The sequence below is a fragment of the Marmota monax genome, unplaced genomic scaffold (assembly GCF_021218885.2).
Source record: "Marmota monax isolate L192 unplaced genomic scaffold, Marmota_monax_Labrador192_F-V1.1 WCK01_AAM20220418_F8-fsc00084, whole genome shotgun sequence".
In the NCBI taxonomy this organism is placed as follows: Eukaryota; Metazoa; Chordata; class Mammalia; order Rodentia; family Sciuridae; genus Marmota; species Marmota monax.
The window spans coordinates 6,870,150-6,886,158 of record NW_026694575.1 but is presented as its reverse complement, the minus strand read 5'-3'; the positions used below and the strand labels follow the sequence as shown (position 1 = coordinate 6,886,158).

General features: G+C 56.6%; 1 protein-coding gene across 2 annotated transcripts in view; it reads left to right on the top strand.

The window, feature by feature from the left end:
- Sh3pxd2b (SH3 and PX domains 2B) overlaps window positions 1-16,009 on the top strand; it is a 76,008-nt gene that overhangs the window by 45,360 nt on the left and 14,639 nt on the right. For both annotated transcript variants that reach the window (XM_046421364.1, XM_058571836.1), the window contains exons 6-9: window positions 2,419-2,444; window positions 7,772-7,906; window positions 11,140-11,244; window positions 14,825-14,942. In XM_046421364.1, the coding sequence (XP_046277320.1) occupies window positions 2,419-2,444; window positions 7,772-7,906; window positions 11,140-11,244; window positions 14,825-14,942 (384 nt within the window). The remainder of the gene's footprint in view (window positions 1-2,418; window positions 2,445-7,771; window positions 7,907-11,139; window positions 11,245-14,824; window positions 14,943-16,009) is intronic.

The following is a 16,009-nucleotide window of genomic DNA, read 5'->3' as shown; positions in this document are numbered from 1 at the left end:
GCGGGGAGACCAGGGCCACAAAGGTGCTGTTACAGGAGGGTTTTGCTGCCGGGATGAGCACGCGGGAGCCCCCAGGAGCCCCCAGGCAGGCCACAGAGCAGGCCATGTGCCTGTTCAAGGGCCCTGCTGCCGCTACTACATGGATCCATGGGCCCTGCTACCCGCACTGCCTGCTCCAGCTGGGACAGCGGAGGCACAAGCAGGGTAGGAGTGGCCCTGGTCACAGGACCCAACACCGCTCTGGGGGCAGCATATGCAGAAGCAGCCAGGGAGGACCTCGTGGTGCATCCTGCAGCAGCCACCGAGGGGGACTCTACCCACAAGGACGTCCAGGGGACTGGCCAGGCCGCGCTCTAGCTCCCTGGGCCTCAGCGTCTCCTCCTGCCAGATGGGTGTGTAAATCATGAGGTTTCAGTGAGCAGTGCAGCACAGCTTCCTGACCAGGACCCGGGGACCTGAGGGTCAGCTGGCCCTCCCTGCACCGCAGCTGTGGAGTTACTCCTCACGGAGAGCATCCTCCAGGCCCTGCCCAGTGGCTGCTCCCAGATGCTAAGAACATAGCCCAGGGTCCTGGGGTCGGTTTAGCCCCCTGCCCTCCTGAGGATGCCTCAAAGCTTCATTCCATGGTGGTTAAAAACCAGACTTTCAAGTCAGACCTCGAGTGGACGTTCCCCCAAGAAGACCCCGAAGGGCCAGTAAGCGTATCAAGATACATGAGATCGTTAGGAGGGGATGCAGTCCAAGCCTCCTCAAGGTTCCCCTGCTCTCCAGGCCACTGTTGTCAAGGATGCAGAGAAATCGGGGCTCTCACACGTCGCTGGTTCGAAGGTGAAATGGGTGCCATGGGAAACAGTCTGAAGGCACCCAAAAAAACTAGCCCTACATTTATGACACGACCCAGCATTTCCACCCCTCGGGATTCCCCCAACATGGAAGCTCACAGAAGCATGACTCATGATAGCCAAAGAGTGGGAGCAGCCCAGCTGCCCACAGCCGGAGCACAGATGGACCAAACATGGCCCATCACACGTGGGATGTCCCGGCCATAAGAAGGACGAGAAAACTGCTTCACACTGTGACATGGGGGAGCCTTGCAGACACGCTGAGCAGATGAATCCAGACACAACAGCCACCGTTACGGGACTCTGTGTAAATAAGTGTCTAAGTAGGCAGGTCCGCAGAGACAGCAGGAAGACCTGTGGTGGCCACCGCTGGGAGGAGGGGGACGGGAGGTGACTGCTACCTGGGTCTGGGTTCCTTTTTGGGCGATGAAAGTGTTTTGGAATGAGATAGTAGTGATGGTTGCAAAACCCTCTGACTCCATGAAAAACAAATCAATTGTGTACTTTCCAAGGTTGAGTTTCATGGTTTGTTAATTATCCCTCAAAATTTTTTTATTTTTAATATATTGATTTTATCCTATTTTTGGTGCTGAAGGTTGAACCCAGGACCTCATGCACAGAGCTATGTCCCAGCCCTTTTTGGATTTTATTTTGAAACAGGGTCTCACTAAGTTGCCCAGCTGGCCTTGAACTTGCCCTCCTCCTGTTCCAGCTTCCCAGGTAGCCGGGATGACAGGCATGCACCACCACACCCAGCTGTCCCTCAATTTTTAAAACATTTAGGTAGACCTGGCTTACCTTACCAGCTGTGTGACTCAGGGCAGTTACCTGACTTTTCCTGATCCCATTTTCCTGATCTGTAAAATAGAGACAAAGTAACACTTATTTCCCAGGGTTGTCCTGAGTTTTAAGTGAATGAATGGCCCGAGCCACTCAGGGCCTGGCAGAGGGCTGCATTTCATGATCATTGAATGATGGCACCGGTGCCACAACGCCCAGCCCAGCCCAGCCACTGGAACCTGCTCATTGTCACTAATGAGATATTAAGTGATATGTGAACCCTGATTTTTAGTATTTGCAGTACAGTTGTACCTACAAACTCCGACCTGTATGTACAAACGTAAGAGCCGTCAGCCTCATTCCCTGTGGATTCCAGCCTCAGCAGCATCCCAGGTCACCTTCAGGGAGATGCACTGTGAGCGCTGCTCTCCCCACTAAGGGGCAGAGCCTCTGCTCCTCCAGCGAGGCAGGTGCCAGGCCCTGTGCACTGTGGGGTGTCAGGGCTGTTGCAGACTGTGTGGCCCTCCAACTCTGCCTGGGCCCCTCCACTCTGCGAATGCTTGGGGACACTGGTCCTCAGGGCACCAGAGCACTTACCAGGTAAAGGGAGATAATTAAGAGGATTCTTTCTGTTTTTAAGAAATCGTAGGTCCCTGGGGTTGGCTTGGATTTCATTCACTCACTGACGGTGTTGTGGGATGGAGAATTCATTTTCTAACAGAATTTTCCTGTCAGTACATGACAAATACTAACTATTATTCATTATTCTTTCTTGCCCCCATTCTTTCCTGTACAGGGAGCACATTGGAAAAAAGAAATCTGGTAAGAATATTTTCCATTTTCCTCCCCCCTCCTCTCTCTCTCTCTCTCTCTCTCTCTCTCTCTTTTTAATTGAAACCAAGGGCACTCTGCTACTGAGCTATATCCCAGCCCTTTTTATTTTCTTTTGAGACAGAGTCTCACTAAGTTTCCCAGGGTGGCCTCGAACTTGTGATTTTCCTGCCTCAGCCCCCTGGAATAGCTGGGATTACAGGCATGTGCCATCGTACCCTGCTCATTTTCTTCTCTTCAATCAGTGTTTAGCATACTCCTACTAAGTACCTGCCAGGTGCAAGGGCTGTGTTCCACACTGGGGATGTAGCCATGTGGATGGAAGGATGGATGGAGGGGTAGCTGGGTGGATGGATGGATGGATATCTGGGTAGATGGATGGATGAATAGTTGGATAAATAACTGGGTATGCATATGAATGGAAGGGGACTGGCTGGCTGGCTGGATGGCTGGGTTGATGCTTGATTGATTGGTTGATACTCCAGCATGTTTCCTAAAAGAAAGATTTGGGGTCATTTCACCCTACAAAAAATTATAAAGGGGATGATGTCTTTTCCTGAGATCCCTCTATGGAGTACAGGGTAGGCGTCTTCCTGGCCACACTATCAGGGGTTAGAGGCCATTATATAACAACTTGGTAAGCTCAGAGTGTTCTTCAGGTGCTGGAAGGTCAGAAAAGAGGAACGCTAGATTATAAGGAATGAGCAGAAGCATCCACCCAGCAAAGGGCATTCTGGTCGGAGGGGACAGCGAGCCCCCAGCTGGCAGGCAGGAGTGAGCCGCGAATCTGGACCTGGTCCCTCTGACACCGCAGCACCAGCCCAGCCTCTGCTCTGCTCCAGTCAGCCACGTCTGGACTGTGGCTCACGCGTATCCAGTGGTCCCCGTGCTCACTTCCCTTTCCCTGCAGTGACCTCTGCCCTTGCATAACAATCTTCCCGTTTCTTGGACAACACAATTCTTCCACCAGAATCAACCATGGGAAAGGAGAAGGCAGGGGCCCAGGGCAGGCGCTGAGTTCCCACGGGCCTGGGCTGAGTCAGAGTCGACATCAGCAGCAGCCCTATTTTGTCTTCCCACCGCCCAAGATCACCCCTGCCTCTGCAGAGGCTGACCCATGCCAGACCTGGAGCCAGTGCATCTCCAACGCGTCCACAATTCTAACCTCTTTAATTTCCTAGGACTCCAGGGAGGTAGAGGGGGTTGGTGGGGATGGTGGTGGGGCTTGGCACAAGCAGAGATCTCAGGCGTGAAACGGAGGACTTCTCTCCTGGGCCTCGGTTTCCACATGTATTATTACGGGACATAATAATACTGTTTTCTGGGATTCTTATAAAATTTACAATATGCATACAGTACTTAGAGTAGGATCATGTCCAGTGGATTTGTATTACTCCTGCTCTAACTGAAAGCGTGTGGATGCCCCTACCCAGCATCAGCAGCGGCTCCAGATTCCGTGGCACTGGTCAGTTTCCTCCTGGGTCTGGGGCCTGTGGTCAGCTTCAAGGGCTCCAGGCCGTCACTGGAGGAAGGTTTGGGAGCCTCGCCTCTGGAGTGAACCCTGGCATCTGCTCAACCAGTGTCCCACTTTCTTCCTGGTTTAATAGGCACTGGCCAGGGCTGTGGCATCCTGCTAAAGCTGCAAATAGCTCCCGAGCCCCAGGGATAATTACCTGTTTCTTAGAAAAGGGCAAAGAGGGGCTGCCACTCCTGGGCTGGTCACAGAGTTCCTGGCTTTGACTATGCAGAGACTTTCCTTGGAAGGAGCTGGTGGGAGGGAGGAAAGAGAGGAAAGAGACAGCTCTGGTTTGTGAAAACCAAAGTGCAGGTTGGAACAGGCTTGATGAAGGGAATTGTCTGGAAAAAAGAGAGACGGCTCTAATTTGTGGTAACCTCTGTTGACATCAGTCACCTGCAATGGGGGGGGGTGGATTTATTTATAGTCCAGCTGGGTGGAAAATGGCACCTTTCTTCATTCACACCAAGAGCCCACGCTGGGCTCAGCCTTTTGTTTTATCTGACCTTTGAACACTGCCCTTATTTTAGAACCTGCTTTCTTGACTGAATTTTAAAGGATTTAAGATGAGCAGACTTAACTCCCTGAGATTTCTGAGCCAGCACCCTGAATTGGAGGAGGATTATCTTCTCAGCATTTCCCAGTCATGACTGGCTGGCTGGCTCTTGCAGACTTTGGCTAATGTGGTTTCGGATTCTGCTCATCCTGTAGGAAAAACATCTTCTCACCACCATTTAAAAGATCCTCTGATTGCTTAAGGGGTGTCTTTCTGCTTGATTGTTCTATCCTTTACTTATTAAGTATTCTCTTGTTTATGGATTTTTCCAGCAAGCCTAGCAAAACAGCGAATTTCTGGAAGGAAAATCTCACTTTGCCTTTACTTGTCATTTTAAAAACTCAACACATGTCATCACAAAGGAAAAAAATAGGCACTATACCATTTGAGAAAGATTTTTAGCACTTAATGATAAAAATCATCCTTCTACTGTCAAATCTTCTTCCTCTTGACTTCTTCCCTCTGTTCTGTTTCCTGCTGGACTACGTGACATTTCTCACCTGAGAATCCTCTGATTTCACACTTGGCATGTCCTGGAACTTAGCTGCTTATCCCAGCTTCAAGATACTGCAATTATCATTCATTGTAGAGCTTGGCTGCAATGCCACACTCCACAAGGAGGTGTCTCCATGCAACACCTGAGTGGCTTCTGGAGGTCAGTGGAGACCGTAAGACTCCTGATCTCAGGACCCTATGCAAGGGGCACAGTTGGCTTGGGAGTACTGTTGTCCTGGAGGCTAGAAGAAGTCAGCCCTTAGCCTGACCTCTGGGGAGGTGGCAGATGAGGAGAGGGCTGCCAGTAATGAAGATGACCTTTGAGAGCCATAAAGAACTAAGGCTTGGCTTGACTGGACCCTGGGAACTCACAGGGAAGGACAGCCAGCAGGCCTCAGGCCATCCTTCCTTCCCTGTCATCTTTTCTTTCCTCGCCCACCTCTTAGCCATGCCCTCCCACACTGGAGAGCCTTGGAGCCAGGTGCACAGTCTGGCTTTGACAGTAGCCAGCTACATGACCCAACTAAGTCACATCATAACGCTGAGCCTCTGTTTTCTTGAGTGAAACACAGGGCTGGTGGCACCATCTTCCAGAGCAGCAGTGTCGGGACATCGGTGTGCAGGGTGCAGCTGGGAGAGACTTCTCTGGGGCTGCCCCGATCCCATCTTCTAACCCTCCATCTTGCATCTGCTCCCTGTCCTCCTTCCTCTGTCCTCCTGCTTTCTCCACCCAGGGTGCAGGTAGCAGGGTTCTCTCTGCCTCCATTTCCCAGGCAGTGGGGACAGTGGCTGGAACACAGTCACATATCCAAGAAGCAGCACCCTTTGCCAGAGGAGGCCCACACCAGACTTCACACCACACAGGGCTGACAGGGGGCTTCCATGCTCCTTCTGGGTGCCAGTGGTGTGCTGGCAAACACCCCGCCGCAGCTCTGCAGCCTCCGCCAGTTGCCGCCATAGCCAATTTCAAGCTGCCAACAAGATGTCGCCCCACCCCCCCCAGAGTTGGAAAGAGACGCACAAAATCAGCTCAGGGTGCACGACTCCCACGGCACTCCACTGCTGGGTGCATTTGGACAGGAAACAGGGATCCTGGATATCTACATGATTTGTGGAGATTTATTTTGTTGATTTATGTTTACGTGGTGCTGAGGATGGAACCCAGCGCCTCACACGTGTGAGGCAAGTGCTGAGCCACTGCCACAGTCCCCCTCCCCCACCATAGGAATATTTTAAATCTGAACTGTGGCCATGAATGTCCTGCTGTCCTCCCCCAGAGCTGAGCCTGCTGCTCTAAGTCACACCACTGTCCCCTCTCTTTGGAGTCCCTGAACTCAGGTGTCCCTTCAGTTTAAATCGCCTGTATCCTATGGTGTCTTTCCTGTGTTTATCGGCTCTGTCCTGGCGTGGAGCAGGGCTGCCCACTCCAGGGGCACTGGGGCCCCTCCACACCATTCCCTTCCCACTGCCACTGCCCTGGTCCAAAGCCACTGTCACCTCCTGCCTGACCTCTGCCTGGTCTCCATTGAATCTCCTGCTGTCTTTCTTGCCAGACTGGGCTCCGCCCTCCACGAGGCAGCCAGCGGGTGCTTTCTGTCCTTCTCTTCTTACGACCCTCGATCTCCTTTCTCCTTCAAAGTGAAAAAAACAAAACCCTCTTAGCTTGGCCCTCCAAGGCCCTGTCCAAGCTGCCTGCTGACCTCAGCACTGCCGCGGGCCCCAGCCCCTGGCGCTCACCCACTTGGTGCAGACTCGCCCGCGCTGCTCCTCCCTCTCCTCGTGGCTGGTCCTCCCCAGGCCTCCGCTCTGTCACCTCCTTCAGATGCTCCTCTGACCACCTTTGGTACAGCATCACCTTTCCCAGTTGTCCCCTGCCTGGGTCCTGGCGGTTTCCAGCAATTCCTCTCCCTTGGGTCCTGCGTGTGTCTGTCTCTCCAACCAGCCTGAGGGTTAGAGGCTGGACTCACACCTACCTCATCCACTTTGGTACCCATGGTGCCCAGTGGAGTATCTGGAACATCACGGGGACTTCACGAGCTAATAACAGATGAATAATTTGGGGCAATCAGGTGTTGGGTGATGATGAACGGATGTTGGCTTGATGGCAGTGGGCGGCTAGGCGGTTGAAGGCATGGTGGATGGATGGATGGATAAGAATGAATGTGTCCTAGTCCATGTTCAGATGCTATAACAAAACCATAGACTGGGTAATTTATAGAGAAAATATATTTCCCAAGTTCTGGAGCCCAATATCACAGTCTGGCACCTGGTGGGGGCCTCGCCGCAGCATAACATGGCAGAGGCATCGCATGGCAAAAAGAGAGTTGGCCGGTCCCCCGTCATTCACCTGGTGCCATGACAAATACCTCCGTTCATTCTAATTATCTGCTAAGGATCCACCTCCCGACACTGTCATAGTGGCCGTTACATTTCCACTTGACTTTTGGAGAGGACATTTGAACCACTAGCAGTGAGCTCCTGCTGGGCCGTCAGCTTCTTGGGGGCAGGTACCATGTGTCAGTCACCTTGGGACCTCCAGGGCTTGTTCAGAATGGGCACTTGGTGAGCTTTGGTGGCTGAGTGAGCAGATGGATAAAGGGATGCGTGGATGGGTGGCCCTGGAGAGGAGTCCTGTGACAACTCCCTTCTCCGTTTGGAATGTCCTGCTGACCCACCGACTCCCCTGGCTCCTGCTCCTTCACACTTGGGTGGTGGCCAGAAGTGACATCTGATTGCATTTCCTGTCCACAGGGGGAGACCTGACCTCGGTGGACCCCATGGTCCTGGAGCAGTATGTGGTGGTGGCCAACTACCAGAAGCAGGAGAGTTCAGAGATCAGCCTCAGTGTGGGGCAGGTGGTGGACATCATCGAGAAGAACGAGTCAGGTAGGGACATAGGCCAGCTCCCTCCCACCCTGCACTGTCAGTGAGCCCCTTGGCCTGAAAGTGCCTGGAAACTCAGGGACAAATCACCAGTGCAGGCTGGTGCATCTCCCCAGGTCCAACTGAGGCCTCCCAGGCCTAGGATTGATCATAAGGCTCAAGTAACCACTTGGCCACCACTTGCTAGCATCCCACTGGGTCAGGTGTCAGTGATTTGTCCTAAGGTTCACGTTCCTTGCACACTCCTGGTCCTCAGGCACCGGGAGACACAGCTGGGCTTACACTGGAGATCTGCTCATTGATTCCTCCATGGGAGTCCAGGAAGGGTCCAACAGCTCTGGGCTCAGTGTCCCTCAGCATCGCTGCCCTCAGGGGGCTGCAGGACACTTGGCTTATGATTCCTCCTGACTGCCACGTCTCACAGTTATCCGGCCTGCCTCATTCATCAGGCCATCAGGTTCCTCATCTGCAAAATACAGAAAACTCCCCCAGAGAACCTCTGTGAGGATTCAGGGGATATGCAGACAGAGGGCCTGAGCCTGCGCCTGGCCCACAGTAGGTGCTCCCAAAGTGTCTGTGGCCTCAGGGCAGCCTTGCATCATGACGGCAAAGAGCGGGAAGAAGGAAGGGGCCAGAGAGGCCTGTGTCCTCCCTGGGGGCTGTGGCAGATGGTGGCAGGGCTGATAATGTAATCAGGGGCCAGACTCTGTGATGCCCCCGTGGACAGCTGAGGTCCAAGGAGCAAAGGGAAGACATATGTGGCCAGCGTCTGGGTCACGTTACCCTTAGTCATGTTGGGTGTGAGACCTCAGCTACTCAATCTAGGAATTGTCCCTGCTCCAAAGAACAGGGGATGGCGATGTTCCTGGCATCCCCTGGATCACGTTACCGCTAGCCATGGGACCGCGTTTGCTGGCCAGACCTCCTGAATTACGCAACCCAGGAAGTGGCCATGAATGCAGGACCCAGGAACGTGCTGCTCCCAGCTCATCTCGATTTCTCCTGTGACTTGCTCACAGTGCACGTCACTTCTGTGACCTCAGAAGGTGTGGGGATTTCTCCCACCAGCAAGCAAGCAGGCGGTCCTGCAGTGGACACCCACTGGGTGTCCTCTGACCCAGTTCATTCTGTCCACCCAGAGACGGTGTCAGATCCCGCAGGCTGCGGGCTCCATCACCGTGACTGCCCACCACGTCTAGGGCCAGGTTGTCTCGACTGTGCATCCAACTGACAGCTACAGTCGGGGTCCCCGAGACCTCCTCCTGGGGTTGGACTGTTCTGCTCAAGTGGCTCACAGACTCAGGGACCCGCTTCACCAGTCTATTATAAAGACCCCACAATGGGAAGAGGGGACTGGCCAGGCGAGGCAGTGGCAGGGCAGAGCTCGCAGGTCCTCTCCAGGGCACCGCCTTCCAGGAACCTCCAGGGGTTCACTAAGGGAGCTCCCCTGTCCCCTGGGGCCTTGGGGAAACTTCACTGCAGGCATGAATGAAACACGGTTGGCCCTGTCAGGACGGGACTGTGTGGAGGGGTCTGATTGACCTGTGGGGACCCCGCAGGCTCCCAGGTCAGAGTCTCCGTGGCCGCCCTGTGTAGCCTTCCCCACTCCTGGCACAGGGCAGGACCCTTCCAAAGTGGAGCTGTCCTCACCTACCATTAGCGTAGGTCACAGAGCACATGGCCAGTAGGAGGGACTGGTCAGTGGACAGTCCATGGGTGGTAGGAGGCAAGAGGGTGGAGAGAGGCCTCTGGGTCACCTGGGGCCCGACGGCCCAGCATCCTTCTGGACTGAACACTGGAAGTACCAAGGCCTGCAAAGCAACAGGTCAGGAGCCACAGTGAGGACCAGGACCTGTCACCCCCTGTCATCCCTGCATCGTAGCTGAAGAAGCCACGGCTCCAAGTGACCAGTCACTCACCTCGGCCTGATGCCGGGCAGCCCGGCCGGGGTCCCAGACCCTTCCAGCTGCCCTCAGGCCTGTGACTCTGATTCCTGAGGCTGGACATGCACAGAACACATGGGTGGCCAGGACACGCCCTCGGGAGTTCAGCATGACATGAGCCCTGGGCCACCTGCTCAAGTCAAGTCAGGAAGGACGGCCTGCCGGGAACAGGAGCAGGGTCGGGATGGGGGGTTGGTGTATCCACAGGGGTGGATGTTCAGTCCTCAAGCAGACAGCGGGCTGCAGACGGTCACCCCTCAGCATGGCAGGGGACTGGTTCAGCACCCCACAGGTTCCACACTCCATGGGTGCCCAAGGCCCTTGGACAGAATAGTGCGGACTGGCATGTCACCTGGGCATGTCTTACTCTTGAGTTGTTCAGGGAACAACGGTGAAGGGCGTGGTCCTTATGGACCTAGGGGTCCAGTGTCCAGGTGCCGGGGGACACCACCTACAGGCTCAGCACAGACGCAGGCGTGTAGTTTTGGTTCGGTGGTTGGTTGAATCTGTGGATGCAGAGTTGGCAGGTGCAGAGGCTGACTGTGTTCTGGTGTGAGGCCTCTCCAGCAGTGGCCCTGGCAGCTGGACATCCCTTGACATGCACAAATGCAGAATCCAAGTCCTGGAGAAGCCATTAGGCCGTGCCCCAGTGACAGACGTCCCGGCACACAGCCCTGCCCTGCCACCGCCTGTGGATGTGGACCTGGGTTCGCCCCCTCTGTGTGCTGGGCTGGTGGGTGCTGGCTCTGAGACGGTGGGGTGAGGGCCCGGCCACGGTGAGCCTTCTCCATTCTCCCTGAGCTGCCCCTTCACTCCCTGTCCCAGGCTCAGGAACAAGCTTCTCTCTGGCCTGTTTTTGGCGGTGAGCTGCTGATCTGGGCCGTCGTGTCCTTCCAGGATTTCTGGCTCTTCAGCCTCCCTGAGCCTTAACTAACGCAGCGGCTGAGGCTCAGTGGCCTCCGTGTCCCTGGCCCCCATCCTCAGATTCAGCCAATGTTCAGGGCAAAAAGGCATCGAAACTGACCACGTCCACACCGCTTCCTGTCACTATCCCTAAACAGTTCCTGGAGCCACTATTCACATAGCATTTGGGTCACGAGAGGTCTTGTAGGTCCTGCAGAGGTGATCTCAAGGGGACCAGGAGGTGTGATTGGTCATGTTGTTACTGCCCCGTCTTGTATATAGGACTGGACATCCTCTGGACCCTTGGGGTGCTGTGGCCAGTGCCCAGGTGCTGGGGGACGCCTACGATCCCATTCTGAGCCCACTGACATCTCTGCTCTCCGTCCCCAGGTTGGTGGTTCGTCAGCACCGCTGAGGAGCAAGGCTGGGTCCCCGCCACCTGCCTGGAAGGGCAGGACGCTGGGCAGGATGAGTTTTCCCTGCAGCCTGAAGAAGGTAGGGAGCCTGGGCAGCTGCTGCCCCGGATCACAGGAGGCCACGGGCTCGGCCCAAGGACAGCCTGTGGATGAAGCCCGCTGTGGGGTGGGCGGGAGGCTGTCCATCCTTTCTAGGGGCCTTTGAGAGCCCCTGGGGTGAGCGTGGCCGAGCTGGGCCTGACGTCTTCATGGACCCTCAGGAGGGCCCCAGCCTGATCCAGGTCCACCCTTCACTGTGCCTCTGGAGTTCTGGTGGCAGGACACTCGGATTCGAGATCTTTGACCCCGCCTGCTTAAAGATGTCAGCTCTCTGCAGGTGTAAATGGCCCTGGCAGTGCCCATGCTCCGTCTCCCCGGCACCCTTCCCTACGGGGGTCCTGACACCTGTCACACTGCAAGGCTAAGGCTCCCTCTCCCCCAGTAGCTTCCTAAAGCCAAAGCCCCCCTTTACCTGCATCAATAGACAGGTGCCATGGAGCCGGGCAGACTGGACCTGAATCTCAGCTGTGCCACACGCTCACTGAGTGGTCTTGAGATGGACATTTGACCTCTCTAAGCCTCAGCCTCCTCATCTGATAGTGGCAGAGTGATATCTATAACATGGAGGTTTTTAAAAATTAAAAGAAATGCTAAATGCAGAGCAGCAGGAACAGTAATCACGGGCAGGCACTGGACCAGATGCCCTGTGCCTCAGCTGGTCCTGGACCCCGGGGAGGAAGCACAGAGCCATCTTAAGTCTATATGTATCAGAAGAGGGGGCAGGGCAGGGACAGTGCACACCTGTGACCCCTGCGACAGGAGGATCACAAGTTTGAGACCAGCCTGGGCAACTTAGCGAGGCCATGTCTCAAAATAGAAAAGACTGGACTATAGCTCAGTGGTCACTGCCCCTGGGTTCTGTCCTCAGTATTGCCAAAAACAGGGTAAGAAAAAGGAGTGGTGCCCTCCAGCTCAGAGGTCAGCAAGAGGGGTTGCACGTGGCTTTCACGTAGTCAGACCGCAGCCAGCACACCTCAGAGTTGCTTTGCTCTGTGTCTCAGGGGCCCACCGAGTGGTAGGTGCCAGCCAGCTCAGGCTGAGGAAGGCGGTCCACTACATGGGACCTGGAACCCCTCAGAGAGTCCATGATACAGCGTGTGCGTGCCTCTGTGAGGGACTGAGTACTGCTCCCACCTAACAGACGGGGAAAGGGTTCAGGGAGGTAGAGCACTTGCCCCAGGTCACACAGCGGGAGGGAGGCAGAGAGGCCATGTTCTCCCTCCTCTCCCACAAGGGTTTCCCTTGGTGCCATCTCCACTTGTGCTAGGGATAGAATCGTGTCCACTGGTCCCCTCTCCACTCAAGTTCAAGGTGATAAGCAGGTGCTCGGCCTCCCTGAGACTCCAGGGCCTCAGCACTGACTCAGGATTCCTCTCGGGGAACAGGGGCTTGTGCCCCCTTGGCCCCCGGACACTTGGGTACCTTCTTCTCACCTCTGTCTCTGCCCTCCCCTCCACATGCTGCCCGTCCAGTCTCCTGGAGGTACTGGTCTTTGCCCCGGCCCGTGGGCCGCCGCCGGACGCTGGGGGACTTGTACTCCTCCAGCTGGCGCCAAGGTGCCTACCGCGGAGTTGTCTGCCCGTTGGGTGCCTGGACATCTGCATGAGCCTCTGCCCGGCACTGCCCGTGCCTGTTGCATGTGAGAAGCGCTGGTCTGTCCTCCTGTGTGTGTGTCGGCATGGGGGTCAGGGAGGGGGAGCCCGAGCCCTGTCAGCCCCGGGCCCGGAACTTTCCCAGCTTAAAAACCGTAACACTGACCCCGCAGCCTGCTCCTGCCATCAGGCCTTTTGAGTTGGGTGGGCAGAAGCAAGGTCTATTCACGCATGTCCCTGGAAAGCCCAGCGGAGGGCTAGCTTCAGGCATGGCTTTATCCAGGGGCTTGAGAATGTCCTCAGGACCTGCAACTCTTGCCACCTCTCTGCCCTGTTCTCTGCCTTGTTGGCCCCATTCTCTGTGGTGACAGTAGTTCTAGGCACCTTCAGGGACATCCACCAAAAATAGGGCTTCTCCTTCAACTCAAGCCCCAGGATTGGGTCCTGCTGACCCACCTGGGTCCCATGGCATCCCTGAACCAGTCACAGAGGCGGGAGGGTGCAGCACTGAGGCTGGCCGGGCTCACCTAGCCATTCCCTGACCCAGGAGGTGGGAAGCCTGGCCTCCCCAGCCTCCCCAGCCTCCCCAGCCTCCCATGGGCAGAGGCTAGCAGACCACCAGGGGAGGGCCTATGGGTGCCAGACAGGCCACTTCAGCACCCATGACACTCCTTCAGGGACTTCACTGCACCTGTCTGGAATTGCTCGGCCTCCGTGGTCCCAGAGAGAGCCTCGTGGGTGCTGGGGAATCCCGTGCCATGCAGCCACAGGGTGAGGGGACCCGGGAGGCCAGGGTCAAAGGGCTGACTGCACCCACACTCGGGCCCACACAGCAGCCCTGCAGTCCAGACCAGGCAGAGCCTCTGTGCGGCCTTGAGCACCCCCTTCCGCTGACCACGGCCAGCGCCCAGCCTCGGCTTCCGTGGGCCTGGGAGCTGCTAACTGCTGAGGAACCGTGCACCCCCGCAAAGCAGGTCACCTGCCAGGTCCTCACACAGACCCCAGTGCTCCCACCTCCCTCTGCAGCAGGGGGTGGCCCCGATGGCTTGTAGCGTTTCTCAGAGTCACCGAGGCCACGCCAGCATACAGCCTTGGCACCTGGCTCCGTCACCTGGTGACTGAACTGTAACCGGAGCAGGCAGCCTCCCCTCTCCTTGCCAGGCCCCAGGATGGCATCCACATCTCTCCACTTCAGCCCCAGGGCTGGCCTTGCTCTCTGGAGCCCCTGCCTGGGCAGCAGTGAGCAGCGCCCTGAAGCCTGGCCCCGGGCTGCCCGCTGCTGGGGACCCAGGGCCTCGAGCATCGTTAGTGAAAGGTCAAGACCTGCTGCCAGCTAGGGAATGGACGTGGCTGGCCGTCCCCACCTCGGGGGTATTTCAGTCTGAAACTTCTGCTGCCCAAGTCCAGCTCATCTCTGAATTCTCCCCTCTCCCAGGCGAGGAGCCCTGAGGGTGTAACTAGCCTTGTGTGAGCAAAGTGGCTCCAGCTGGCCTGGGGACTTGTCCAGTTACTGAGTGCTGGCTACTTTACCCTTGAGCAGCGATATCCCAGGCTCATGCCCAGTGCTAGGGGAGGGACTGGCCGGGGCGGACACAGCTCGGCTCCTGGGTTCACAGTCCAGCGGAGCTCACAGACGCAGGACAGGATGCGCAGTGTGTGCGCGTTAGAAAGCCGTCCCTGGACGGGCCATCAGCCTGAGGACGGGGACGCGGATGCCACGAGCTGGAATATTGCATGAGGTGGTTGAGGACACTGACCTTGAAGGACAGGCCTGGGAAAGGAGGGGGGAAGTGCTGCTGGTGCTTTCAAGGGACTGGACCTGCCCTGGGTCCTGGGTCCTGGGTCCTGATGCTGCTGGCACCTTGGGAACCACAGCAGGTGAGGCCAAGTCTGCCTCCGCGTCACCCCAGGGATCAGAGTCCTGGGACACTTAGTCTGTTTCTCACCCGATGTCCTTTCTCCCTGCAGAGGAGAAGTACACGGTCATCTACCCATACACAGCCCGCGACCAGGATGAGATGAACCTGGAGAGAGGGGCCATGGTGGAAGTCATCCAGAAAAACCTGGAGGGCTGGTGGAAGATCAGGTACCGCCGCTGGCTCCCGCTGTCGTGGGCGGTTTCAGGGTCATGCAGGCTCCAGCCTCCAGGTCTGTAAGGGATTGCAGATGAGGGAAGTTTCTGCCTGGGCTGTGGAAGGACGCTTCTCGGTGCCGTTGGCCTCCTTCCCTACCCACGTCCTTCCCTAAAAACCCTTAATAAGCAAAATTGCCTTCTCCAAACACATGGAGCCAGTCAGCGGGAGCCCTGTTAAGCAAGACTGGTTTCCATCTCCAGATGTTCTGTGATGAGTGACCGGAAGCTGAGGCTGCCCATGTGAGTAGTCGCCTGCTGCAGCCCCACTGAGACCATGTGGTGCAAACCCCGCACCATGGTCACCCTCCTCAGGCCTCTGGTTTCATTTATCCCCAGATCCAGCTGCAGGGCGGGAGGCTGCACCCGGGCACTTCCTTAGCCTGCGGTGGAGCCGAACAAGCCCCACTGTTTCCCCAGCAAGAGCGAGTGGGGACAGTCACCACAGAGCAGGGCGGCGAGGCTGCCAGAGTGCTGGAGGGACGTGGGGGGCGCTGGGGTGCAGAGAGGGGGTGCTCCCCCGCTCAGGGGCTTCCTGAGGGAGGGGACCTCAGAGCTGAGACATGAGGGAGTGAGGAGGACAGTGTCAGGATGTGTGGTCACAAGCCACACAGCAGGGTTGCAAGGACAGTGGAGACCACAGGGACACCAGGAGGAGCACCCTGCAGCTTTCAGTGGAGGTCCCATCCTCTGGTGGTGCTGTGACCCTGATGGCCGCCTGGTGGCGCTGTGACCCTGACATGGTAGTGATGCGCTGTGCCTTGGCCATTCCTGTAAAAGTGCAGCATGGCCGTGGGCCTCCACGGTACTTGGCAAAGGTCACAGACACCTGTTGTGCTGGCCACCGTGTCCCTGTGCTCGCTGCTCTCAGTGCCTCCACGCCAGGCTCGCTGAGCCCCGGGCACCTCTGTTTGCACCATCTCTGGAGTCCCCGTTTTCTCTTGCTGGTGGCCCTGGGAGCAGGGGGCTGCATGGTGCGTGGCGGCTGCACCTCCTGGTGGGCTTCGCACAGCACTGGGGCC